Genomic DNA, 27,127 nt, shown 5'->3' with positions numbered 1-27,127 from the left:
GTGACCTCAGTCAGGCATCTGGAGTGCACATCATCTTCGATGAACTTACGACTACGTTTAAACTCATTTATCCAAAAATAAATAGTCTAATGCTGGTGCAGAGTCCCTGTGAACTGCATCTTACTCAGCTTTGATCTCCGTGGCTGCCCACTTCTTCAAATAAAAGTGTTTTATCACTGCACGAAACTTGTTTCTCTCCATTTTTATGAAAAATGTGAACATGGCCATTTTAAATGTTTGCCAAATGAGAACTATGCATCACACGTGGCTAAAATTTTGCCAGGGGTCATGAAAAAGATGATACGTGCCAACACTGGTATCAATGAACAAATTGTGTTGCCGTTACTTCCTTTTAGGTATGTATATTATCATGCATTATGGAAAGGATCACTAGAGTGGTCTTATTAGTGGGAATTAAACAAATGCAAATACCGTGCACTAAACCAACAGTAGAAGTTGTTTCCATATACCAGTAGGAAAACAGTTATCTTCTTTTTCATATATAGAAACATGGTAAAAACGATGTTCCTGTATATAATTTAGCTCTTAGTATCCCCACAGATGAGACCTCACTAAAGGTTGAAAGGTGTGAGTGGTGACCCTTCCCACAATGCATGGCAATACACAGATACAGGGTGTTCGGGATAAATTTGACAGTTTCGTAAGGAAAAAGAAAATCTTCTTTGTATCTATTAAATTTAATGAATTGACAAAAAAACATTACAGGCAGAGTTAATTACAATACTATCAACAAGATTTACTCAAAATAACCACCATTAGCATCGATCACAGCTTCAATTCTGCTTCGGAACCTCGAACAAGCTGATGCTACAGTCTCCCTGGGAAGGGCCGCAAAAACTGTTTTAATTTTATCCATTAACTGGGCTTTTGTATTACTGGAAGTGCGATTGGTGTCTTTTTCAACTGCGCCCCATACAAAATAATCCATGGGGTTAAGGTCTGGGGAGTTTGGAGGCCAAACATTTGGACTGGTGAAGTCGTAGAAATTTTCAGACAACCATTTTTGACTTTTCCCAGAGGTGTGGCAAGGGGCCGAATCCTGCTGCCATACATACGGCCTACCATTGGCTACCCTTGTTATCCAGGGCTTGACTACAGTTAGCAACTCCACGAACAAAGCCCGAATTCCAATGCCAGGGTTCTTCAACACCTGTTCCTGCAGATTTGCGAGGAATTCTGCTGTACGAACGCAATCAGATCGTCTGCTAGGGATCTTTCTTCTTGCTACATCCTCGTAGTCACCATTGCAAGTCTCTAGTTCATGCCTGATTGTTTTTACTGTATTCAGGGAGCATTGGGCAGCAGTCGTAATATCCTTATTTTGATGGCGGGCACGAATCATCATGATACAAGTTATTCTCTTCCATGATTCAGGTGGGTTCCAGCTATCCATCCTTTCTGACATCTTGTATATGAATGAAGAAGGGTCCAAACTTTTAAATGAAGAGAAGTGTGTGTTAATACATGTAACTTACGGAAAAATATAATTAATTATAAATATGTCAAATTTATCCCGAACACCCTGTATAATGAAGTGTGCTGTGCATTATGGGATACCAGCACAATTTAATCTGTAGTCATCTGCCTCCATATACAAGTGATCTGTTGTGATATGTTCAAGTTTGGTTAAAGTATAAAACAAGAATGTAATAATTTATTGTTAAATATATAATTTACTCTGTTATCAAAGTAGCAAGTATTCAGAATATTCTGTAATTCTGTCAGTATATTTATTAGCTGTTAATGCCAAGAGCAACCTTATGAGTTTCTCCAAATCTTTCTACAGCTTGAGTTCAGAAGCAGGTTATGAATGCTATGATATCAGTTGTGGATCAACCTTGCTGTTGGTCAATAATTAAGTTTGTCATAATCACCCACTCTGTAAATCAACATCATGTTTGGCATTCATTATGTGGAGATTCTATCATAACAGGTGTGAGGGATGAGAGGGCACACAAGATCTGTTTTCCAGGAGGGAGAATGAACAAAGGAATTGAGACACTGGGTATGAGAAGTAAGCGTGTGATAGAGTTGGTGGTTGGGCACAAGGAGAATGTGAGGATGGATATCAGGAGATTATTAAGGAGATAGAGACAACAGTGTGATAGAAAGAGTAGTTTGTGTGTTGTCTGGGTATGATGAGGAGTTACAGCAGAGGGCAGAGATTTTGAATGGAATGTTAGTAGAAATAGATGAAGAGAAGAGATTGCAGTTTGTGAATGTGTGGAATGAATGGAACTGTATATGAGCAATGGAATGCGTCTGAATGGTTTGGAGTGAGTCATTTGGAAAAGTTGCTGCTGAAAGGAAGCATAATGAGTGATGCAAACAAGTAATCAGTAGAAGGCAGATGATGTGAATGAACAGGAGAGTGGACTAGGTGAGAATGATGTGGTTGTGAATGGAAAGGTGAATGTGAGAACAGGAAAAAAAAGTCAGGGAGTCACTGTGTGAGGAGAGTGAATTCTGAAAGCAGTAACGAATGCACGTGTATGTCTGTATGGGATTATCAGCATAGGAATGGAACATTCAGGAATACATGGGGGGGGGGGAAGAGTTTATTGGACAGAAGGTGAGCACAGAAGAAAGTAAGGAGGAGTCGTAGATGAGGATACCATGAGTAGAATTGGTTATAAATCAAGAAATGAATTATGTTTATTACGAAAGGCAGGAGTATCAGAAATAAGGAAGATGAAATAGTTGCATTGATTGAGTTTCTGTGTCTGGTTTGTGAATAACTGAAACTGAGAACTTATTCCAACTGGAATAAATGAAATATGGTTGGATGAGAATGACATCCTTAAGGATATGGTGCTTTTCATGAAGATAGGAAAGAAGGGGTGGGGGGGTGTTGATTATAATAGCAGGGAAATTATGTCTATACACGTTTGACATACAAGGGGGGGGGGGAAATGTTAGTATTGTGTGAAGTAGAGGTTGATAGAATGAGATATTTGATGGGATGTTGCTACCAACCACGGAATGAGGAGGGTGGAGAAGACAAAGAAACGTAGGCAACTTGATTTAGTGAGCAAGAAAAGGTGATCATTATGGGTGAGTTCAGGCATGGCAATATTGGCTGGAATAAAGAGATAACATCAGGGAATAAGGAAAATGAATTTCAAGTTCTTAAGAGACAAAAATCTTTGGCAATGTGTGATGGAGTATTTAATCTTCTTCCAGTTGGCCATTAAATGATTACCTGGGTTGTAGCCAGTCACATGAGAAATTCTATAAAGAAGGGATGTATATGGAACTACAAGGCTGGTGAATATGGAAAGCTCCAGAGACATTTGGCAGCTATAGTGTGAAAAGGATATATATGCTGCATGAGGACAATGACATGCAGAAACAAATGGGTTATGGTTCTCTTGATAAGGCCACATATGGAATACTTTGCACAATTGTGGCCTGGATTTTAAGGGGATGAGGATGTACTGGAGATGATCCAGAGAAGGTTTACTAAGTCACTGTCAGGTCTATGGAATGTCAGATACAAGTAGAGATTGAGGGAATGCAACTTATATAGCCTTGTGAATAGAAAAAGAGAGAATATGATTAAGAAATAAGTTGGTAAGAGTTTGTTTCCAGATTAATGTGGAGGAGAATTTTCATAGAGTAGAAGATGATCAGTGTTATCCAAGCCTATCCATTCCACTTTAATTATCAGCAGGTAATGTGCAAGGTTAGTATTTTCAGAAAAGATAGAGAAGATAAGATGGGGGGGGGGGATACTGCTATGATAGTAGATGAATTGCAGCCAAAAAGAACAGGAGATAGGCAGGCAGATGTAAATCTGGTGTGAGATTGAGACAATAATGCAAAATATATAGTTGGTTGCTGCTGTAGGCCAGGGTGTTCCAGGGATATGTGGAAGACATGCATCAACAAATTAGTATATAGTGAGTGCAGGTTGAGTAATCATCATGGAGGACATCAACTATGGAAATATAGATTGAAAGGAGGAAAGCTCAAATAGCAGGAAGGAACTGGAATTTATACCTACTGAGAGATAATTACTTAAGGCAGCATGTGGTGGATGAGACTCAAGGTATGAGTGTATTGAATATCGTCATAGGATTAAAAGGGCTATCCATAACCAAGGTGGCCAATATTGCCTCTGATTATTATTATTATATAGATTACTGAGAATGATTGTGCAGTCTTGACTCATGAGGTTTCATAAAACATAGAGAATAATCTGTCAAGAAGGGATATATATATGGAACTACAAGGCAGGTGATTTAGACAAGCTTGGGAGCAAACTTGAGACTATGCCATGACATAAAAACCTGCACAGGAATGATGTTTGCTATGCATGGGAGATAGTAAAGGAGTATCCGGAGGAAGCAGCATCAGATATTGCATACCCATGGTCACGAGGGTTAATCAGGTAGGAGTTAGATGCATTAATAGTATCATTAAGCAGGAGCTATAACAAAAAAACAAGTGTTGTGGAGAGTATATAAAGAGAAAAGTGACCATTATGAGAAGAAACTAGCTGAGAGACCAAAGGAAATCCCAAAGAGTTCTTTTGTTATGTGGCAAGTAAGAGGAAGAATAACTATGTAACTTTAATAAGTACACACGGTAGTGAGATGAAAGAACAAATGGAAATGGATATAACACTGGCTATATGTTAGTTTGTGCATAAATGATATAGGAAATAATCTGAAAGGGAAATATTCAGTTGTTCACTAATGATGCAAAATTGGGTAGAATAATAGTTAATCAAAGCAATGTGGAAAGCTTGAAGGATGATTTAAATTGAGTGTCAGTTTAATGTGAAGAAATGTAAAGTTATACAGTTTGGGATAAATAGAATACAAGCTGTGTACCACAATGATGGAAGTGTACTCCAGGAAAATGAAGCTAGGGATTTGGGGGAGAGGGAGGTATTGAACTTTAGAGGGCATATTGCTATGGTTTCCAATGGAGCTCATAAGATTACTTGGCCATTGAAGAGCATAATAACAATTAGAGAAAGAATTTGTTATTCCTCTTTACGAAGGTTGATACATCTACATCTGGAAAATGTTTGCACTTGACTAAAGAGCAGTGTGGTTTGTGAGGGTGTAAGGAGATTTTTCTCTTGGAAAATGATGAATGGATGGAATGGACTGCCAGATTCAGTTGTGAGAGCTCTGTCTGTTAATGAGTTTAAGGAAAGGTATGACAGATATTGTGTGGACAGTTTGGGTCTCCTACAATGAGTCTTCGGACTCCATACAATAATAATAATATCGTGTTAGTTTGTCAATGGCTCTTGAAAAATCTAAATATACATGCTAAAACACAGCCTCCCTTTAACAAAGCTATGCTGACATTAAGGATTTTACAACCGTGTTATAAATAACTCTTTTAATTTCCCGACTTTTCAACCTTCATATGAAGGTCATCATCTGGAGTATATACTATTATTATTATTATTACGGGTATCTCCATGGAGTCAGTAGACTCATCGCGGGAGACCCAAGCTAGCAAAACAATATCTGTCATATCTCTTCTTGAATTCATTTACAGATGAAGAGCTCACAACAAAGTCAGGCAATGAATTCCACTCATTCACCACCCTCCAGGCAAAAAACCTTGTTCTGACACCTTTGTTAACCACACTCTTCTTTAATTTCCAGAGATGACCTCTTGTTCTTCCATCACTATCACACAGCTGAAACATTTCCCCTGCATCAATCCTATAAAAACCTTTTAGTAATTTGAATGTTTCTATCATATCCCCTCTTCTTCGCCTATCAACCAATCTCTGCAATCCACAAGCTCTCAATCTATCAATGTAGGGAGCATTTTTTATATCATTCACCAACTTGGTCACTCTTCTCTGAACCCTCTCCACAGCCTCCTCATCTCCAAGGAATCCAGGTGACCAGACCTGAGCACAGTAATCCAAATGTGGAAGTATCAATGCTTTATAAAGGGGAATAATAACCTCTTTATCTCTGGATGTCAGTGTGTTCCTCAACAACCAAGTAATCCTATGTGCAATCTTGGACACCTTAGCAATGTGTCCTCTGAACTTCATCTCCTTATCTACCAATACCCCTAAGTCCCTAGCCTCACCAATCTCTTGGAGTACCTTTCCATCGATGTAGTACACAGCTGGTAATCTTTTAATCCCAAAATGCAAGACTTTACACTTTTCCACATTGAACTGACATCCATTTTCTTTTGCCCATTTTACCAGCTTATTTAAATCCTCCTGCAAACTTTCAACATCAGCTTGATTTTTTATTGCACTACACAACTTTGCATCATCAGCAAACAACTGAATATCTCCCTTTAAGCCGTTTCCTATATCATTTATATACAAATTAAACAACATTGGCCCAAGCACAGAGCCCTGAGGCACACCACTGGTCACCTGCCTCATTCTGGACTCGGCTCCTCCATACACCACCTTATGGTATCTCTCCCTGAGCCATTCTCCTATCCATATCACCAATTTAATATCCATTCCCATCTGCTCCAATCCCATCTGCTACAAGGACAAGCTGAGTTACATTTCACACAGTAAGCTAAAGAAACAATGATTTGATCACCGGTCATTCTACTAACATGACCTCTAGTGAAAGGGGGGGGGGGAAAATACAGATAAAATTACAAATTAATTATTTAGAAATTACATCAAAGCTAAATTCTATTTAAGATAACATGAGAGAAACATTCTCTCTTATATATCTACTCTATAATATAAAATAATGTCTTTTTTTGTAACGTTTTGTGTCACGTTTTTTGTCAAGTTATTTGAAACGTTTTGAAACTCAGGGGCTACCCTGAGTCTTGAATCTTCAAAATTCGAGTCATCAGAATTCAAGGAGAACCGGCCTACCAGTCCGGAACTTGGGGGTTGGGTGCTGTAGGTGCCGGGGGGGGGGCCTCCCAACTTTCGAGTCTTCAAAATTTGAGTCATCAGAATAAGGAGAACCGGCCTACCAGTCCAGAACTCGAGGGGGGGGGAGCGCCAGAACCCTCTAAATTCGAGTCATCAGAATTCAAGAACTGGCCTACCAGTCTGGAACTGGGGGGGGTTCAAAATTCGAGTCATCAGAATTCAAAGAGAACCGGCCTACCAGTCCTGAACTTGGGGGGGTTGGGTGCCAGGGGGGTGCGGAACCCCTTTTCGAGTCTTCAAAATTGGAGTCATCAGAATTCAAGGAGAACCGGCCTACCAGTCCGGAACTTGGGGGAGGGGGTGGATCAGGGGAGCAGAACCCCCTTTCGAGTCTTCAAAATTTGAGTCATCAGAATTCAAGAATCGGCCTACCAGTCCGGAACTCGGGGGGCGTATTCGTCAGGGGGAGCGGAGCCCCCTTATTAGTGTATATATATATATATACAGGCCCGGCTGGTGGCATGTGCGAAGTGTGCAATATACATACACAGGCGCCACAGAAGAAAAGGCACCTAAAAGATGTCAAAAAATGTGAGATAAGAGTTTAAAAGAACAACGAATGGTACAGAATGGTACATATAATTATGAATGTATGTCGTCCTCCGTTCGGGCCCCTTCAGATCTTCCCAGAAACAAACAAATAAATTCTGAAATTGTATCCTGTGGACCCGATTATATATCCGTAGGACTAATCCGTAGGTAACATTATACTGTAAAGTGGTTTTCATTTCCTGTTCGTTTTCTTCACACTTTATTCAAAAAAACTTTTTTGGAAAGGCGCCGAACATTAATCGCGCACACAAAAAAAATACTATGTGCCAGTCCTGTGTGTGTGTATATATATATATATATATATATATAGTTTTCTTACAGTAATAATGATGTTCTATTTTTAACATTACAATTGTTATATTAGATTTAGGATTCTGGATTATCTATATTCCTGTTTATAGTTAACTCTTAGGGAGAAAGGTTCTGTGGGTAGACTATGTGCCTTCCATATGCTTGGGATTTTTAAACCATCATTATTGTTCAGATTAGGGTGGTTGATAAGAATCTCACATGCTTCCTTAAATTTGCATTCATACCATGTTTTGGTGTGATGTAAACAGCTGGCGCTTTTCCAGTCAATTCTATGTAAAGTGTTCAGGGGATGATCAGAAAGGCCAGCTTCATCATAGTTATTATATTTAATGTGCCATTTATGTTCCTTTTGTCTGATAGGAATTGTGCATCCTGTTTCCCTTATATATGGCAGGTTACAGGTGCAATAAATACGGTATACACCAGGGTGGACCAGCAGAGGGAGTGGGTCTTTGGAGAGTTGAGTAAGCTTTTTAATTTTGCAGGAGGTTTAAAGGTGGCTTTGAGGTTGCATTTCTGTAGTATTCTGTTTATTTTATCTGATGTCCCTTTAATGTAAGGAATGGTTATAGTTTTATTGTAGTCTGGTTTATCTTTGTTTTTTATTAAGGTCTTTGTAGAGAATTTTGTTAATAGTGTTTCGCTGCAACCATTTTTTAGAAAAGTATTGCTAATAACTTTAAATTCATCTTTCAGTGCTTGTTCATTGGAGCAGATCTTCAAAGCCCTGTTTTTTTAGAGTATTAATGACGCCTAGTTTTTGTGTTGGGTGGTGGTAGGAGTTTTATGTGTATATATTGGCCAGTATGTTTCAGTTTCCAGTAAATCATTGTTTCTTTAGCTTACTGCAGTGTTTCCCAACGGTTTTTGGATCATGCCCTACCTCAATGCCCCAAAGATTTTGATTCCCCCTCTCTAGCATAATAGTCAGCCAGGTTCTGAAAAAAGTATAATATAAATATGTACTTTAAATAAAAAAGGAACATAGGTAAAACTGTTTTTAATTTGACTTTCTTCAATGAATATACATTTTATATTACACTTTGTATATTATAAAACATAAATCGAACTGAACTCAGGAAAATAAAATCCAAGTTAATGCGATTCTTGCACTTGATGTCTGCTGCAAAGAGTTTTTATTTGAGGTACTAATTTAGTCATTTTCAATCTCAAATCCCATGGTTTGTGATATCCAGATGATTTTTTTTTTCCAGTAGCAAGTCTACAGCACTAAAGCCACATTCTACTAAATATGATGACAGGAAGGGCAACAGTATTTTTTTTTTCAAAACTAGTTGAATTTCGGTATTTCATTTCTGTTTCGTCAGAAAGCCATGCCATTGTTCCTTTTATGTTGATTAAAGTTCTAATAGGCTCATCATTTTGCTTTTCTGAGAGTTCTTGTTGATACTGTATTTATGTTGATACTAGAGATGTTAGCTTTTTTTCTTGGAAAGTCAGGGTTGCAACATCGACAATTTATTTCCGACAATGGTGAGTTTTTTGAGTATATCAGTGATGAGGTGACGAATGCAACATCATTTTTTAATTGTCCCCCAAAATATTCAAATTGCCCTCCTGTTGGATGTACGCCCTACATTGGGAAACATTGGCTTGCTGTGTGAAATGTAACTCAGCTTGTCCTTGTATATTTGTATATAATCCAGATGATGACCTTAATATGAAGGTCAAAATGTCGGTAAATTAAAATAGTTATATATAACATGGTTGTAAAGTTCATAATTTCTAAAATGAATGCTGATCACCATGCAACACTAAAAGAAAGGTCTATGCTGACATTGCATGAAATCCTGGATCCTAGTCCTCTATAGCACACTAACCTCATGACAATGCACACACACGAGTGAACTGTAATTTGAAGCCTCAGTTGTATTCTTTTGTAAAAAAAATGGAATAAATTTATCCTCTTTCCACTCTATATATATAGCATTTCAATGGAAAGGCTTCAGTGTTGTTGATTCATAATAATGTTTAACAGTATAAACAACACCATGAGAGGAAAAAAATGTATTTATTAAACTCACTAATAATTTGCTTGTTTTCTATCCTGCATCATCAGAACAATTATAACTGTGATAGGCATACAGCACTTTACTATGTAATTTAGGAAAACAATTTAAATTGTAACTAACAGAGGGTGCTATGCTAGTTACAATTTAAATTGTTTTCCTCAATGTATCACAGTTATACTTGTTCTCTGATGATGCTAGTTAAAAAACCAGCAAAATGTTAGTGAGTTTAATAAATATATATATTTTTCCTCTCTTGATGTTGTGTTTATACTGTTAAACATTAGTATGAATGATAAATGTGACATGATCAATGTCATAGTAATTTAATTACATGTATTTTGTCTTAGTACTTGCGCAAGGGTTCAAAACAAATAGTTTTTAATTATGTATAGCTGAAAATCAGTTAAAAAATTGTTTTATTTTCCCTTCAGCCTTATGGTTGGTGGGGGTACAATATGCTAATATACTGGGAAGTTGATTATGAAGCAAGGTGGTTTCCTGTTGCCTTCTTGCCATACTGTAATATTTATGAATGCACCCATGTGTATTCACGGGATGAAGAATGAAAAACCTATCACCTCAGTATGAGACTGGTTAGCTCACCTTCAGTTGAAAAGACCTGAAAAAAGGTTCCTCAATGTCATGGACAGGAATCAAACCTAGGTCTTTTCGACCAAAGGGCTTTGTCTATACTGACTGAGCTACCAGAGGCTCCTTTAAAAAATAAACTTGTAAATTTAAGTTAATATTTATTGTTAATATTTATCATATCAATTTTATTTTTTGTTTCTTTCTTTCTTTACTAGAATACATTTCGAACCCCAGTATATACAACATCAGAAAGAAGAAATGCCATGGGTGTAGGTCTTGTATTTGAAGCCAATCTTTATACTGCAGAACATGTCAGCCATTGGGTCTTGCAAGGTGTTTGCCTAATCCTTAACACTACTGAGTAAAATATTGAATATGTAATAATGTTGTAGCTAACCTAAGCATTTATGATTAACAGTTTGTTTAGCACATTGTTTTATTGTAGATTAAATATTAAAAATTTGTTAAAAATAGTTTTCAATAAAACACATGTTCTTTGAACTGTCATTTTTTGAAAAAAAGTGACGTACACTGAAAATAGAACTCTTGATTTAATAGTTTTATTTGAATTTGCTAAATAAAACCTTATCATACTCATTGTACTTATTCATATTTTCAACAACTTTAAAACATTCAACAGGTTTTGAAAATGCAAAAAAACATTAAAACAAGAAATTGTCTTTTCAAAAACAAACAAACTGATCTTTGAAAAGATCAAATACAGAAAATATAAATTATTACTCTTTGTGTAGGAGGTGCCCTTCTAATCCTCAGAATAGTATTTTGCTAAGGAAGTTGAATGAATTTTCTACCAGTCTACATTCCCACTTCTCTAACATCCAAACAGTATCACTGTAATATCATATAAAACCAAATACGACTGCTCGGAATCTCATTTTTGCATTCTTTCCTCAGACTTTTATGAATTTGTCCCAGCAATTTTCTTTCCTTAAGAAATGAACCATAATGAACAATAAAACAAAGAGTTTCATTAAAACTGAAACTTACTCTTAGTATTTAATTCTGGAATATTTAAGCTGTAATCTGGTGAAAATAACATAAAAATTATCCACACCTGTTAAATACAGCAGTATAGCGTTACATGCTTACAAATGACTCATCTAACTTTGTGTGTGAATCCACCCACGAAAGGATGAAAATCTGTAGCATATTCAATATCAAATTCAAACTACTAAGAGACTAGTCATATAACTTTTAAATCACTTGAGATCCTCGCTAAGCAGGCTGGTAGTCTCAAGTGATAAAATTCATCTACCACCAGAACTTTCATAAGCACACCACAGTGGTATTTGACACCAGTCTTTGGATTGGGAAAATTATCCACTTGATCAACCAGTGCAGCAGTTACTAATAACTGCTTGTTGTGCACCTTACTGCACAAAGGATAATAACTCATCTATCCAGACACCATGATCTGTAAGGTTTAGTTGTTTCCATAGTTTCTAGTATGCACCAAATTTTATGCAGAGAACTTACAACTGTAGGCAAACACAAATTGAAATCAGTTTGTGTTTATCTTCCTGTGCTAGTTTTCCTGCGTACATGTGCTTTAATATTTCTTTGGGCCCATGAAGATGCCTTGGTGACCAAGGCTTTACATATTAAGCTTCTAATTCTAACAAGGGTAACCAAATTTACCAGGTCCAAGAGCAATATAGGACATTTTCCACATATTCATGAGCTACAAGATCTTTTTTTAAAAAAAAACAAAAAGTTAATTATTAAAAACACATACAGATACATATACATTAAGCTGTCTAATTTCTGCTTGTAGACGGCTTAGGCCAGATCATTTTTATGTGTGTTATAATCAGTGGTGAGCTATAAGGGGCTCGCACGAGCCCTTTGTTAAATTTTTCTCAAATTTGCGAGCCCCTTGTTCTTCTTGTTTAATAATCTTGTAGAACTAGAAAATACCACCATGGAATGCATACATGCTACTATAATTGCTACTTTAAATTCATATGGATTTTCTGATAACTATATAAAAAATCATTTCATTGCATGTTGTTCTGATGGAGCTAGTGTCATGTTAGGAAACAAATCAAGTGTTGCAATCAAACTTCTAAAAAAATTTCCCAACATTGTGATTTGGCACTGCGCTCATCGTTTACACTTAGATGATTACAATTAGACGATTCGATAAAAAACATTAAAGAAATAAATCATTTTGAAATATTTATGGATATTATACTCCTTATACACCCTCCTTATATGCTTTTTATTATCAGTCACCAAAAAATCAACGAGAATTAAATACGATTGCAAAAGACCTTGGTATTGAAATTTTAAAGATCGGCCTTGTGTTTGGACCATGATGGGCAGCTTGCAGTTTACGAACGGTTCTTGCTTTGTGAAGAAATTACACAGCTTTATGCAAGCATTTTGCATTGACGATAAATATAAGGGCTTTTTAAACCGACTTCTCAATTTGGAATTTTTAAAAGATCTAGCATTAATGATTGATATCCTACAGGAATTATCACATCTGTCAGAAGCTCTACAAAGTCGCAATATAAGTAGTATAAGGCTAAGTTAGGCTTTTTTTTTTTTTTTTTTTTTGCTCGGCGATGCGAGCCCTTTGTTAAAATTTCCATAGCTCACCACTGGTTATAATTGTATTCTCCTCAATTCAATATTAACATAGTTAAACAGCAATGGTCCTAAGACAGACCAATGAGACACACTACTAAGACTTTCCTCTTCTGAGATATATATTTACATGTCTGTGAAAAATATATTATTATCCCAAGATCCCAATGGGGGTCAAAGAATCATACTCTCAAATACATTCAAATTCTCTGCTGACATCACACTCTCAGGCAATGTATTCCAATTATTCAATCATGCAAAACATCTGCTTCTCACTCCCTTATTTACATCCTCCTTATACAGCTTCCAGGAATGGGCTGTTGCTCGCCTTTCATTATTTTATGACAAACCTCTTCAGCATTAATCCTATAACAACTCCTTACCAACTCTACATCTCTATCAATATTACCTCTCTTCCACCTATCCACTTGACTTCAAATTGCATATTCTCAAGCTTTTTCATATTCAACATTCCAGAGGCCAAAAACTACCTTAGTCAATCATCTCACGACCAATATCTTTCACCCTTTTGGAAACTATGTAACCAATTCTGTGCACTGTAGTCCATATGTGACCTTATCAAGGCCTTATACAATGGAAACAGAACCTCCTTGCTTCTACAAGTCGGTGTCCTCTGCATCATTGCCAGAATTCATTATGTTGTGCTCACTGTTTTGGTAATGTGTCTGCTAAATTTTAGATCCATATCTACCATCACCTCAATGTATCTGTATCCTATCTTTGTTTTCCAAATTTTAAAACCTTACATTTTACAACTAAGCCTGTGTAGCTCAGTAGAAGTGCCATTTGCACTCTACAGCATTTCACCACATGAAGAAAGACTTATAAGTTCAAGGCTAGTTGCCAACTGGAGGAACATTTTCTAAGCCTTTTTTCGACTGGTTCCTGAGTTAGTCGATCTCTGGCATGGGCAAGTGGGTTTTTACTCCTGGAAACTTGGATTTTTCATCCTGTAAACTAAGAAAATCAGCCATCAAAACCACACTATTTTCAGACATTAAAAATATTGTGTTAGAGTTGGGGACCACGAGATAGTGGCACTTGTTAGCTGCCTTCACTGCATACCGATTAATTAGTGATAGCCTTAGGCCAGCTATCTCTGATTGGCTACCAGTGGAGATTGAACTGCCCACTCAGTCTCCAAAAGTTAGATAGGGCTAAAACGGCCTTCGCTACTCAATATACAGGAACAAAAAGATGTTTGCTGATTTTTTTTCTTTTACATTTTACAACACTGAACTGGTATTCCCACTCCTGTGTAAATTCACTCAGTCTATTCAAGTCTTTTATAACTAAGGACACAACATCTGCTCTACTCCTTATAGTTCTTCCCAACTTTGCATCTACAAACAACTCAATATCTCATTTAAATTCTCCCTGATATCATTAACATACAAAGTAAACAGCAACAGTCCTAAAATCCCTGAGGCACACCACTAGAGACTTTACTCTTCTGGGAGATTGTTCTCTCATACACAACTTGCTGATACCCATCAGATAGCCAATCTCCAATCCAATGCAGTCTAATTATTATTATTATTATTATTACGGGTATCTCCATGGAGTCTGTAGACTCATCACGGGAGACCAAAACTAGCAAAACAATATCTGTCATATCTCTTCTTGAATTCATTTACAGACAAAGAACTCACAACTAAGTCAGGCAATGAATTCCACTAATTCACCACCCTCCAGGCAAAAAACCTTGTTCTGACACCTTTGTTAACCACACTCTTCTTTAATTTCCAGAGATGACGTCTTGTTCCTCCATCACTATCACACAGCTGAAACATTTCCCCTGCATCAATCCTATAAAAACCTTTCAGTAATTTGAATGTTTCTATCATATCCCCTCTTCTTCGCCTATCAACCAATCTCTGCAATCCACAAGCTCTCAATCTATCAATGTAGGGAGCATTTTTTATATCATTCACCAACTTGGTCACTCTTCTCTGAACCCTCTCCACAGCCTCCTCATCTCCAAGGAATCCAGGTGACCAGACCTAAGCACAGTAATCCAAATGTGGAAGTATCAATGTTTATAAAGAGGGATAATAACCTCTTTATCTCTGGATGTCAGTGTGTTTCTCAACAACCAAGTAATCCTATGTGCAATCTTGGACACCTTAGTAATGTGTCCTCTGAACTTCATCTCCCTATCTACCAATACCCCTAAGTCCCTAGCCTCATCAATCTCTTGGAGTACCTTTCCATCGATGTAGTACACAGCTGGTAATCTTTTAATCCCAACATGCATGACTTTACACTTTTCCACATTGAACTGATATCCATTATCTTTTGCCCATTTACCAGCTTATTTAAATCATCCTGCAAACTTTCAACATCAGCTTGATTTTTTATTGCACTACATAACTTTGCATTATCAGCAAACAACTGAATATCTCCCTTTAAGCCATTTCCTATATCATTTATATATAAATGATATAGGAAATTTTTTAGGAAATGATAGAGGGCACAAGAGGATTAAGGGTCTTGGATTTGGTCATCTCATCGGAGGATGTAATTATCAATGAGGTATCAAATCATCCACCAATTGGTGAAAGTGACCATGAGGTGATTACTTGGGTGGTTGCCAGCAGTGCAAGGACCCCTGTGAAAAAAGGGTATATGTGGAACTACAAGGGGGGTGATTATGAAGAGCTCAGGAGACAGCTTGCAGGTGTAGCATGGAATGAGGAGTTAGCTGGAAAAGAGATCAATGCAGCTTGGGGGATTTTCAAAAAATATTTAGTGGATGCAATGTCTAAATGTATACCACGGGTGAGAAGGTTAAATAAGTTAGGTGTGAGATGGATGAATAAAGAGATTAAGCATGCAATACAGAGAAAAAGGGCATTGTGGAGGCAGCATAAGAGAAGTGGAAGTAACCAATTTCATGAGTTCTACAAAGACCAGGCAAGGAGAGTGACTTGGTTGGTGAGAGTAGCTAAAGAGAGGTATGAACAGCAGTTAGCTAATGAAGCTAAAAAGAATCCTAGGGAGTTCTTTCGATATGTAGCCAGCAAAAGAAAGAATGATTATGGAAGGATGACATTGATTGGAGGAAATGGTATAAAGACAGCTGTTGCAGAATGTGTGGTGGAGATACTTAATGAGCAGTTCATAAAGATCTTTCAATCTTGTGAATGTGACTTCATGGAGAGATTAAGAGCAGTTGATGATGGGGAGGAGAGACTGACTGTAAGTGAGCAAGAGGTGTTTGGGGAGTTGAGTAAACTAGATGTAAATAAGGCTGTGGGACTTGATAATATATCACCGCGTATTCTGAAGGAATGTGCCAGAGAGTTGACACCTGCCTTGACATATTTTTGTAATACGAGTCTTGCACTTGGTCAAGTCCCTAAAGAGTGGAAGGAGGGCAAGATTGTGCCACTTCATAAAGGAGGTGATCGAACTCAAGCATCAAACTATAGGCCTATCTGTGTGTCAGGTGTTGTGGTTAAGTTGTTGGAGAAGCTTCTGAGAACTAGAATCCAGAGTTGGGTTGACAACAATGGTATAATCTTTGATGGACAGCATGGATTTGCTAAAGGGAGGTCGTGTTTTAGTAATCTACTTACTTATTACAATAAAGTGACTGCTTCCTTGGACAGAGGAGAAGGATACACAGTAATATACTTGGATTTCGCAAAAGCTTTTGATAGAGTGCCTCATGATAAGTTGACAGTCAAACTAGAGCAGATGGGGTTGGATATTAGATTAGTGCATTGGATTGGAGACTGGCTATCTGATAGGTATCAACAAGTTGTGTATGGGGGTGCAATATCCAGGAAAAGGAAAGTCACTAGTGGAGTGCCTCAGGGATCTGTTTTAGGGCCATTACTATTTAACTTGTATATTAATGATATTGGCGAAGATTTGGATGGAGATATTCAGTTGTTTGCAGATGATGCAAAGTTGGGAAGAACCATAAAGAGTAGTGAAGATGTTGTGGCTTTGCAAGAAGACTTGAATAAATTGAGTGATTGGGCAAGCAAATGGGGGTGTGAGTTCAATGTTGCAAAATGTAAGGTTTTAAAATTTGGAAAACAAAGATGGGATGCAGAATTTATGCTTGGTAAGAATATATTGTTGGAAGTAGAGGAAATAAGAGATCTGGGAGTGATAGTGGATAAGGATCTAAAATTTAGGGGTCACATCGCCAAAATTGTGAAGACAACACAAAGACTTCTGGGAATGATGAGGAGGACACTGACGTGTAGAAGTAGGGAGATTCTTGTTCCATTGTATAAGGCTTTGATTAGGCCACACATGGACTATTGTGCCCAGATTTGGTCACCTGGTTTTCAGAAGGATGAAGAGATGTTGGAAAGGGTCCAAAGGCAACTGACTAGGTAGTTTCTGACCTCTGGAATGTCGAGTATGAGGAAAGATTGAAAAGATGTAATTTGCAGAGACTAGTGGAGAGAAGGAAGAGGGGAGATATGATAGAGACCTACAAGTTGGTAAGGGGTTGCTATAGGATCAATGGTGGAGAAGTTCTACAGTGAATAGTGGGAGATCAGGGGAGAACCAGAGGTCATCCCTGGAAACTGTATAAAGAGGGTGTGAGTAGGGGAGTGAGAGGCAGGTTTTTTTCGTGCAGAGTTGTGAATGATTGGAATGCCTTGCCTGAGAGTGTGGTGTCTGCAAGGAGTTTGAATGTGTTTAAGACCCGGTATGATGAGATGTGTGTGAGATAAAAGGACCTCCTAGATGAGTCTTTGACTCCATGAGGTCTTGTTTAATAATAATAATAATAATAAATTAAACAACATTGGTGCAAGCACAAAGCCCTGAGGCACACCACTGGTCACCTGCCTCATTCAGGACTCAGCTCCTCCATATACCACCTTATGGTATCTCTCCCTGAGTCATTCTCCTATCCATATCACCAATTTAATATCCATTCCCATCTGCTCCAATTTGCATAACAGTGTTCTATGGGGTATCCTGTCAAAAGCCTTAGCAAAATCCAGAAGTACCACTGTGTAGCCAGTTCCTTTGTCCAACTCAGATGTTATTCTATTATGAATAGTTAATAGATTGTTAAGGCAGGATCTACCTTTAACAAAACCATGTTGGCCTCTATACAGTATCATATCCTGATCCACCCATTCTTGAATTTTGTCTTTAACCAACTTTTCCAATACTTTTACCACTACTCCTGAGATGGTGATTGGTCTGTAATTAAATACCGCAGTTTTAGAGCCACCCTTATGCAAAGGAACCACTTTGCCTAACTTCCACTCCTTAGGGACCATACCAGAGTTCAAACATAAATTAAATATCCAAGTAAGAGGGGTTGACAATTCATTTGCACATTCACGCAACACCCGAGCTGATATTCCATCTAAGCCTACAGCAGTGTTTGCATTTAAATTTTGCAATATATTTAATACCTCTGATTCTTTAGCTTCAATTCTCACATTAGGTATTGCTACAGGCATAGAGATATCCTCACTTGGGTGATAGACTTTTGAAAAGTGATCACTCAGTAACTCGACTATTACATCTGATTTTGTCACCTCAATACCATCAGCACCCACTAAAGTTATCCTTCCGAAATCATTCTTCCTCTTACTTGCCACATAGCGGAAGAACTCGTTGGGATTACCCTTGATCTCTTTGGCTAAAGTCTTCTCATAATCTGATTTAGCTTTTCTTACTATGCTGGTAACCTTCCTAGCTTGAGCCTTGTACTGCTCATGGGTGTACTGATCGCCTTTCTCCTTGTAAATTCTCCATAACATTTTCTTTTTTTGCGGATCAAGCTTGATACTACTGCTCCATCTAATGCCTGCCTTGTTTGACCTCCTGACCATGGGGACACAATCTGATATTGCTTTCCTCAGATACCCGCTGATTTTATCCCAAGCACAGCTAACATCTTTCCCTTGCAATATGTTCTGCTATGGGATGGCTGCAAGCTCACTCTGAAGCTTGTTATAACAGCCTAACCTGTATATACCCCTTCTTAACAGAAAAATCCACAGATTTTGCAACTTCCCAAGTCAATACCACATGATCGCTTTCACCAATTGGAGGTAACGAGGACACCTTACTTATGCATATAACCTCTGAACCAATAACCAGGTCCAACACTCTCACACCACGTGTCCCTTCAGTAATGTGCTGTTTCAAGTAATTATCTCGTAGAAGATGTATGAACTCCATTTCCTTTTTGCTACGTGATATTTCCTCCTTCCAACTGATATCACCATAATTAAAATCCCCCATAATAATCACTAAGCCTTCACTCATTGCACTAATTTGCTGATGCATGAATTCAATATCTCCCCCTGTACTCCCTGGCCTATAGCAGCATCCAACTGTATATTTGGTTGCATTGGTAACTATTTCGCACCAAACCGCCTCAAATGAACTCTCATTCACATGTCTAACATCTTGATATACTACTTTCTTTGGCTGCAACACATCAGCTATCATCAACAGTACTCCTCCTCCTGTTCTATCTTCTCTATCCTCCCTGAAAATACTGTACCCATCACATTCAATTCCAGTGACCACATCTTCTGCTGACAGCCAAGTTTCACTAATGCCTACAACTTTTGGTGAGATTTCACTGACTAATGCCAAAAATTCTTCTCTCTTATTTCGAATGCTTCTAGCATTGGTATACAAAAATTGCAGATTCCCTCTAGATCTTGTACTGGCTTTAGAACTGATATATAAGTCACTAACTTCCATAGTCTTATGCTGATTTTTTATCCCCTCTCTTCTGCAATTTATTCTGTTTATAAGGATCAATAAATATACAATCAGTGCTAAAGTTTCTCTCTCTTACACTCAACCTTTTCAATATTAGTTTCCCTGCCCAATAACTTCAACTTGTTCAGAAAACAATAACTTCTTCAATCGCTTATGTCCTTCCATGTTAAGATGCAGTCCATCTCTAGCATACAACTGCCTTTTTCCCTCAAACACCAACAAATTCCAGACCTCTTTTTTTGACATTCTTGCAATCATATCATTCATTATCATTGCTCGTCTACTTAACTCGTAATTGTCAAAACGAGGCAGCACACACACTATCCTCCCATTGACACTTTTCCTACCCGATTTATACTACCTCTCAGGTCATTCGTACCCACCATAACTATCATCTTGTCTGCTTCATGCCCTCTCTTTATTGCTAAAGCCACTCTTTCTATTGTCCCGTCAGCCAAGCACTCCTCATGCATACCACTCTCCATACCCTTAATCATAGAATCACCATATATCTTACCACTCTTAACTTCATTCAAGTCCACACTCATGGACTCATTCTCTACACTATTCAGCTTGACTCTCCCAGCTTCATTTCTCAACGCTCTATTACTTACCCCCCCCTCCCCACTCTCACTACATCTCGTTTCTTCTAGGCCACTTGTGGTTTTATTTTGTTGACTCCCAATCACTCCCATATTATTTATTACTGCATCATTCACCAAAGATTCACCCATATGTAATTCTGTTCTAGTTACTTCAGCTAAAGTAATCTCTATAGTCCTAATTTCTCTGTTTAACACATTAAACTCTTTAACTTCCAGTATCTCCTTACCGAGCACTTCCACTTCCTCATGATGAAGATGAAGGTCATTTTTCATTTTCATAAACTCCCGCCGAAGTTCTTCCGCTACGGTCCCAATGTCAGCTTCCATTCCTAAACGCTCCAGCCCATCCAACACTTCTCACATACATCGACATTTTCGTTCTCATTTAGCCAGACCTATCACAGATCCTTCACATTTTTCGGTGCATACATGTAGCAGTTCCGCAACGCATCCATTGCGAAAAATCTAATGCTGAGCCAGCCTTTCATGTAGAAGTAGAAGTCCTGCACGCTGCTGACGTGCATTTTTGGACGCCATCTTTACACGTTGAAATAGTGACACAAACAGCAGTGAAAACACAATATTTACAACACAGTTCCAAACAATAACACCACTGAAGGACACTTGTATCTAACCGATGCACAACTGCAGCACAATTTGTGACAAAAAGCCACACTATATTTAACTTTAAAAACACGTTTTCTAGACTAGCTAAACACGACCACCACATTTACCCTAACCTATACCTAACATTTACCCTAACCTATACCTAACATTTACCCTAACCTACCCTAAATATCCAAACCTATCTGCTCTAGTTTGACTGTCGACTTATCATGTGGTAATCTATCAAAATCCTTTGCAGAATCCAATTCTCTTGTCCAACACAGTTGTCACTTTATTGCAATAAGTAAGTAGATCACTAAAACATGGATCTCCCTTTGGCAGATCCATGCTGTCCATCAAAGATAATACCATTTTTTCAACCCAGTTCTGAATTGGGTGTTCAGATTGGCCTCTAATTTGATGCTTAAGTTCTGCCATTTCCCTTATGAAGTGGTACAGTCCTTCCTTCCACTCCTTTGGAACTTGACCCATTGTAAGACTCAATATTACACAAATATGCCAAGTAGATTTCATCTACCTAGCACATTCCTTCAAAAGATGGTGATATATCAAATCCTAACTCCTGATTAACATCAAGTTTACTTTCCTTGAGAGCCACAGTGAACTCAGGAGCAGCATTTCGCTCAAGAGTTTTGATAAGATACTCTACTGCAGTCTTAGTGATTATTTTGCAAAGCATGTCTTTTTGATAAATCAAAACTCAGATTATGAAAACTTCTGAACAGATTTGCATCCTTAAATGCTGTTGCATCTTGGATGCTATTTGAACTGTGTTAAAATGAAGCCTAAGTTTGAGTCTCCCAAAGTTCTCCTTATCTACCTTCACTTGCTTTGCTGTTTTATGAAAGTAAATCAATACCACATGTCATGTTGGCTGACACCAACAGGACTATTTAATTGGTACAGGATGAGCTGTTCAGCCTGCTGAATGCTGAGCTTTGAGTGATTCTCTCAAATGTTTCCAACACTTCAATGCAAAATGAATTTTAAAAAGTGGAGTCCCACCATATCCAAAATTTTTGTAAATTAAATAGGAAGCTAAATAAGCTCCATATACCTCCAGGAACATATTGTAATTAACCAGTCATCCTATGACAAAAACAGAACAAAGCATCTACAGCCAAACACACACACTGTCAGTAACATCCAGCTAAACATAGCCCACACTTTAAAATCTGTCAACTGACCAAAACGAAATTTATCTTATGCAGAAATCACTGCAGCAAAACCAGAATGTTTTCATCACTCTGATGAAATTTCATCAGAAATTTGTATTTCTGATGAAATTTCATCAGAAATACAACTCTCTGATACTGCTAGGTATCAGAGAGTTGTGTATCTAACAGCCAATCCTGAATCCAGTTGACCAACCTGACATCCAGAGCCATGTGCTGCAACTTAAATATCAGCTTATCATGTGGCACCCTGTCAAATGCCTTTGCTAAGTCTAAGAAAATGACAGTATATGCCTTTCCCTCATCTACTGCTCTTGTAACTTTATTATAAAAGGCTAGCATATTGCTAAAACAAGAGCCCCCACTTCACAAATCCATGTTGACTCTCACAGATAACATTACCCTCATCTGCCCAATGCTGTATACTATCCCTCACTAATTTCTCCAAGATCTTAACGACTACTGATGACACACAAACTGGCCTATATATTAGACACTTCCAGTCTGCTACCACCCTTATGCAATGGCACTATCTTACCTTCCTTCAATTCCCTGGGTAACTTTCCTGCAGCCAGACTTTCATTGAAAAGTCAGGTCAAAGGCACCATCAGTTCCCTAGTACATTCTCTCAAAACTTGTGGTGAAATACCATCCAGTCCCACAGCTTTACGGACATCCAGAGTACTCAGTATTTGAAATGCACTCTTCTCCTGCACCTCTAAACCTCGAACTTGCCCTATCCCTCTAGTATTAAAATTTACTCCTCCAGGATGAAATACTCCAATAAAGTGTTCGTTGAACAATTTCACTATGTCCTCTGCATCAGTCACTCTATTCCCATTTTTATCCCACAATGTCATTCTTCCACAGTCATTTCTCCTCCTACTGACCACATAGCTAAAAAAATCCCTAGGATTTTCTTTGGATCTTAGGGCCAATCTCTTCTCATATTGCAGTTTCGCCTTCCTTACCATACTAGTCACTCTCCTGGCCTGTGTCTTATATTATTCATGCATCTTTCTTCACCTGTCTCGTTATATTTCTTCCATAGCCTCTTTTTCACATGCAGTTTCTGTTTAATATTGTTTGTCATCCACTTTACTCCAAATTGTGTCCTCTTCTTTACTCATGGTATACAGCTTACTATTGCTACTAACAAATATTCCTTCACAATTTTCCAAGCACTAATGATATCCCATCCTTCCAATTCCTCCCTCCATGAAACTTCCCGAAGTTGACGTCTAAGACTATTATAATCACCTGCCTTATAATTTCACATACGTTCCTGTCTCTCTGATATTCCAGATTGTCTATTCATCTTCAAGGTCAAAACCATATGGTCTCTCTCTCTCTCTCTTTTTTTATCACTTATCGCCAGATTCAACATACTATCATTGTGAGAATATATATAATTGGAGATATTCTCTCCATGCTATTTCAGATTATTATAATATACAAGTTTAACAGTGATCCAATCAGAGACTTTGTCAACCTTGTCTCACTGCTCACTCACTTGTCTCACTGCTCACTGCATCACTCTCCAATACTTATCATTTAGCTCCTCTCAAATGTCTATTCTACATATACATCCCCTTGAGTTTATATGATCTCAACATGGAATGATGCCACCAGATTTGTTGCACAATACGTTTTTAGGTCTTTTACTTGTCTGACTTAGTCAGACAGTGCACTTCTCTCCAAAGTGAACCCCTCTGTAATAACAGAACTAATTTCTTCCCCATTAATGCCTGTTGAACAAAGAATTAATTTATTTTTTAATTTTTTTATTTGCATGTGAGGTTGATGAAAGACTACAGTACAGCTAAAAAGTGTATTTTTTTTAAATGGATGAATGTTGCAGCTGCTGCTTGCATTAGTGCAATGGAATGGTGGATGCCCATTCTTCAGAACAATTCAGAACAATGCCCAGGGCTGCAGAAAAAACATAAGGGAGCCCTGCCATGCACACACATGCATACATCCCCACCTCTTCTTCTGTGGTAGTATTTAGGCTATGTGTGTTAGAGAGAGAAAATCATCAGTTAGTCAAAATCTTGAAAATGTCCTCTTCTGGACATCAAGGATTTTTAGAGATGTTTTTAGTAGATCACTCCAAATATTTGAACAACAATGCAAGGTAGCACAAATCTGGGATTTATACAAAAGGTATTAACTGGACAAGGAAGAAGTAATATTTTAAACCAAAAAAGACATCAAGCTATCTAAAGACTATTATTGAATGTATATTTGTCCCCGGATAGGCTAGAGAGAAATATCAGCCTAAAAGAAGAAAGATCTGACGTAGTTTAAGAAGTTGAGTATTACTGAAGGTAAGTGGGATATGAATATGTGAACTAAATCCCCCCCCCCCCTTTAAGGTAGATTGTTGTCACCGAATTACAAAATGCCATTGAAATAATCAATCAAGGCATTGGTTTCAAACAATATTAAAGCTTGGGATATTTTGGCCACTAGATTTATCAAATTAGTATAAAAAACAGCTACATACTATTATCAGCAAAACTGGAATTAATTCTGTGACAGCAAAAAAGGGGAGAAAGAAATCATCAGCCAATGTCAACTATGCTTTAATTATAAGCTTGGACAAAAGTTCAGTGCTGTCCTTTTCATTTATTATTTCTATGATTAATCTCATTCAGGCAATGCATACTACTCACCTCTCTCTTCTAACCCTAAGAAACTTCTCATTCCTTCCTTATACACCCCCCCTCCCCCACACACACATTTTATGAAAATCACTGCTTCCAACTGATATAAATTTTTCACCAAACGTACTTTTTTTATATCAGCTGTCTTCTTCCTTATTTGCCAGAGACGCATGTTGTCTTCACAATTCTTGCAATGGCCTTAAATTTCACATTCTTTACTTTCTTCATTACATGCCCATTAACCAAATGCACAGCATCTCAACTCTGCTTTCTAAATTTTAAAATGCTTCATGTGGAAGATTTCAGAAGTCATGAGTATAGAAACAGAGAATAAATGAAAAACATGGCTCTATTCTTGCAATTTCAGAGAAATTTCAGGATAGGAGGATATCTGCCATGACAGATCATGATTGGCCAGAGAATAAATGAGCCACCTAATTAGAAAGAGTGGAAGGCAGACTTAGAACAGTTGTTGAGGAAGTCTCTTGGCAAGAAATGCATATTGTTTAGTTGGTGGTACAACTTGCTTCCTATTGGTATATTGCTTCCTTATGAAGTAGCTGAATAACAGCAGCAGCATTTTTGTATAAATACAATTTATTGTGTTCTGTGACTTTTTGAAATGACTGATGTGAAAGAGCAAAAAAATTATGCATCAAGTTTCATTTTAAATTTGGTTCATTAATCTTTGAAATTGTAGCAATTGCCTGTATCTGCAGCAAGTGACCATTGCGAGGCAATGTAAAGGAGAGAGTATCATTTCTTTCATAGTTACACAGTGATCAACATTCATTTTTAAAATTATGGAAACAGCTACCATGTTATAGTAAAATTTCAGTTTAATATAAACCAAAATAAACACACTTGACCAAAGTAGTGTGACTTTAGCATACTATGCAATTGTAATGTAACTTGTTTCTTTGTGTATATATATATATATATATATATATATATATATATGTGTGTGCATACTTCAGATGATGACTTTGATACGATGATCAGAAAGCTTGATGGTTATTTTGGTTTATATTAAACAAATTGTAAAGGAGAGAGTATCATTTCTTTCATAGTTACACAGTGATCAACATTCATTTTTAAAAATGGAAACAGTAGGAGAGAGAGGTATGGGAATGCTAGAAGAGAGAATAGCAGTAGAGGAGAGGGAATGAGAGAAACCTATGGGAATGAAAGAAGAGGAGCGAATGCAAACAATAGGAGAGAGAGAATGGTAAGAGGTATAATGTATGGTGACTCAAAGATCCATGGTGTTCAAGATAGGATGCATGAGGAGTGCTTGCCAGGAGGAACAATAGAAAGGATGGCTATGGCAATTAAGAGAGGTGAAAGGGTGGATAAGATGATTGTGATGGTAGGAACAAATGACTTGAATGGTAATGTAAGTCGGGCAGCGAGAGATATGAGATTTTTGCTTGAGGCTGTATGGAAGAAGACAGAGACAGGAAAAATAGTGTGCGTGTTGCCTAGGTATGATAATGATGAGCTGAGCAGAAGAGCGGTGATATTGAATGGCATAATAGCGAGAATGTGTGACAAGAGAGGACTGGTATATGTGGATGCTTAGAGTGCATTTGAGGAAAGAGAGGAATTTTTATGCCGCTTACATTTGAATGAGGAAGAACGTAGGCATCTGGAGAGATTGCTGTTCTGAACGAGTCAGTGTGTCCCAGGGAGTATAATAGCAGGGGTGGCCTCTTGTGGGAATGGATACTTGGGAGAAAGGAGATGATGTCAGTTAACACTGAGCCCAGTGGAGTCTAGAAGAGATGATGCTGGGTATAAAAACAATGACATTTATATGCTTTATACTAATGCCAGGAGTATCCGGAATAAGGGAGAGGAATTGGTGGCGCAGATAGCATCAGCCTGGCCAAAAATTATTGGGATCACTGAGACATGGTTGATAGAAGGGGATATAATAACAGGAATAGAAGTTGCTGGGTATAGCATTTTTCGTCAGGATAGGAGGGGAAAGCGTGGTGGTGGGGTACTGCTTATGATAAGTGATGACCTATGTCCTCTAAGAGTGGAGGCTTTGGAAGGAAGTGAGACAAATGATTTTGAAAGCATATGGTGTGAGGTAGAGGTAGGCAAGACAGGATATTTAGTGGGGGTGTTGCTACAGACCCAGGAGCACAGAGGATGGGGACCAGGAGATGTTTAGACAGCTAAGATTGGTAAGTGCAAGAAGAATGATTGTTATGGGAGATTTTAACTACAGTAGTATAAATTGGAGAGAGGAAGATGCATG

The 27,127-nt window shown here is 37.8% G+C and overlaps 1 protein-coding gene across 1 annotated transcript in view; it reads left to right on the top strand.

Annotated features, from left to right (window-relative positions):
• Positions 1–10,781, top strand: part of Dhc98D (Dynein heavy chain at 89D) — a 1,285,966-nt gene extending 1,275,185 nt beyond the window's left edge. The window contains exon 66 of the mRNA XM_090406627.1: positions 10,632–10,781. Within this exon, the coding sequence (XP_090262753.1) occupies positions 10,632–10,781 (150 nt within the window). The remainder of the gene's footprint in view (positions 1–10,631) is intronic.
• Positions 10,782–27,127: the final 16,346 nt, after the last annotated feature.

Source organism: Typopeltis vanoorti, chromosome 16 (genome assembly GCF_054136105.1).
Source record: "Typopeltis vanoorti isolate ZY-2024b chromosome 16, IOZ_Tvanoo_1.0, whole genome shotgun sequence".
NCBI lineage: Eukaryota > Metazoa > Arthropoda > Arachnida > Uropygi > Thelyphonidae > Typopeltis > Typopeltis vanoorti.
The sequence above is the reverse complement of the archived record's forward strand: the minus strand, read 5'-3'. Positions and strand labels throughout refer to the sequence as shown.